The sequence below is a fragment of the Lucilia sericata genome, unplaced genomic scaffold (assembly GCF_015586225.1).
Source record: "Lucilia sericata isolate MDLA Ls3-8-SP2 unplaced genomic scaffold, ASM1558622v1 Contig000516F_arrow, whole genome shotgun sequence".
In the NCBI taxonomy this organism is placed as follows: domain Eukaryota; kingdom Metazoa; phylum Arthropoda; class Insecta; order Diptera; family Calliphoridae; genus Lucilia; species Lucilia sericata.
In genome coordinates, this window is record NW_023994529.1 from 247,887 (window position 1) to 250,031 (window position 2,145).

At 27.0% G+C, this 2,145-nt stretch overlaps 1 protein-coding gene across 1 annotated transcript; it reads left to right on the forward strand.

Moving 5' to 3' along the window:
- Positions 1-600: 600 nt before the first annotated feature.
- Positions 601-1,665, forward strand: LOC119605766 (lectin subunit alpha-like). The gene is made up of 2 exons (XM_037959055.1): positions 601-765; positions 834-1,665. The coding sequence occupies exons 1-2, from the start codon at positions 637-639 to the stop codon at positions 1,617-1,619; spliced, it is 915 nt and encodes a 304-aa protein (XP_037814983.1). The 5' UTR covers positions 601-636; the 3' UTR covers positions 1,620-1,665.
- The last annotated feature ends 480 nt before the right edge of the window (positions 1,666-2,145 follow it).

Consider the following 2,145-nt stretch of genomic DNA (forward strand, 5'->3'; position numbering starts at 1 on the left):
TTAATAAAATTTTGAAAGGATGAAATGTCAACAATATGTTATTGTCTTCCGAAGTCGTTTCGAACAACCCTCGTTTGTAATTTTCAAAAATAAAATGCATTTATGATAAATAAATGAAACCGCAAATATTTTGCACATTTTTTAAGGTAATATATGTTGACATAAATTATTTTACGTACAATATATGTATAAGTGGACCTAAACACAAAAATTATATATTATAATGCATAATCGCCCAATCGGTCCATAATTAGACATAAATTAATTGAAAAAAAATGTTTAACCTTAATAAATTGATTACAAAGAGACAATTTAGTAAAAAATAATAATCACCAAAAATATTAATGATGGATTGTTAATTGGTCATATCTGTCATATAAAGCCTGATTTCGAAAAATACTTTGTACTGGCAGTATCATATGTTCGGATTTCTTACTTGACAATTTTAATATAGTACCTACATAATAATTACACATTACACATGAAACAAAAAATTAACAATTTATTACAAAACAATTGTCATTCTGAACCACAGTGCATTCCTATTCTTTTAAATATTACCACATATATAAAATACAAAACTCAATCAAAATCATTTAGTGTTTAAGATCAGTCCAAGAGCAAACAACTATTAAAATGTATATTGATTTCGTTCACATAATCTTTGTGAGCGTAATATTTTCAAAAATTATTCACATATGTGCTATTGGCCAGATTTATACAACGGAAACAGATCACGAGTATTATATAGAATTTGAGAATAGGGTACTTAAATAAAGTTCAACCTTTAACTGAACATTTTCAAAGTGAAATTTAAAAAAATATAATTTTAGTTTACTTGGTTCGAAAGTCAACATGAATGCTCAAAACGGGATATGATTTTAGTAGAAATTAAAACGAAAGAAAAATCTTTGGAACTAATTAAGCTGATTGATAATGGTGAAGAAAATAATAATGGTAAATATCTTTGGACTGGAGGCATTCGTGAGAAACTTCCGGCAGAAAATTTCGTTTGGAATTCAACTGGTGAAAAGTTTACTTACACCAATTGGTTTAGTGATTTCCCCAACGATAGAGATCCAAAATCTTGTCTTGAAATTGTGGGAATCTTTAATTGGAAATGGCGTAACTATGAATGTTTATCACGAAATGGTTTCGCATGTGAATATAGCAACGTGAAAAATATACGACAAATATTACAAACTGAGAGAGAAATTAATCTTAAACTTCGGAATGAACTACAAAATCAAAAACAAGAATACGAGGATCAATTACAAAAGCTTAAAGAACAAAACTTACAAGAGCAAGATAAGCTAAATGAAAATTTACAAATAGAACTTGTAAACCAAGAGAATCTAAAACAGAAATTAACGAGCCAAGAAGAGCAAATGAAACAATGGATTGATCAACAGAGAGAGTTAGAAGAACAACTTGAACTGGAATTAAAAAAACAACAAACTTTAGAACAGGAAATGGAAATGCAAAGAAAACGGTTAGACGAATTAAAGGAATTAAGTGAAAAATTTCAGAAAAGTGAAGAAGACAACTTGCAAATACAGAAAGATAATAAAAGTATGACACTTAATTTATATTTCAATAATATTTATTATAACAACTGACTTTTTTGTAAAGAAAAATAAAAGGCTAAAGTAGATCTTGTTTAAATTTATGTTAAGTATAAAGGAATTTTAATTGCATGATATTTGTAAGTAGTAACAGAACCACTTCAAATTTTAAACAGCCACGTTAGAGCTAGTGATGTCATTATTACTTCTGGAAATCGTTTTTTAAAGAACTAGTTCTTTGGCATTGGTACTATAACTTTTTTGGAACCATTTGAAAAACTTTCCTATAATTGATATACATGTCTGTTCTGTAAATCGATTCGGTTTCTAAACTGAGAAGCTTTTAAAACCGAATTTGGTGTTCTGCAAATCGAATTTTTATTTGAACGTAAAATTCAGAAAAATAATAATATTTTAAATGAAAAAGACTTTAAAATGACCATAGCATTTATATAAGGTTACAATTATATTAAAAAACGCAAAAAATAATTGTTTAATTTATTTGAATAAGATTAAAATCGATTTAATTTCGACTAGATTTGTGTACTCGGTTATAAAACGAGAAAAATTATGAGAATTC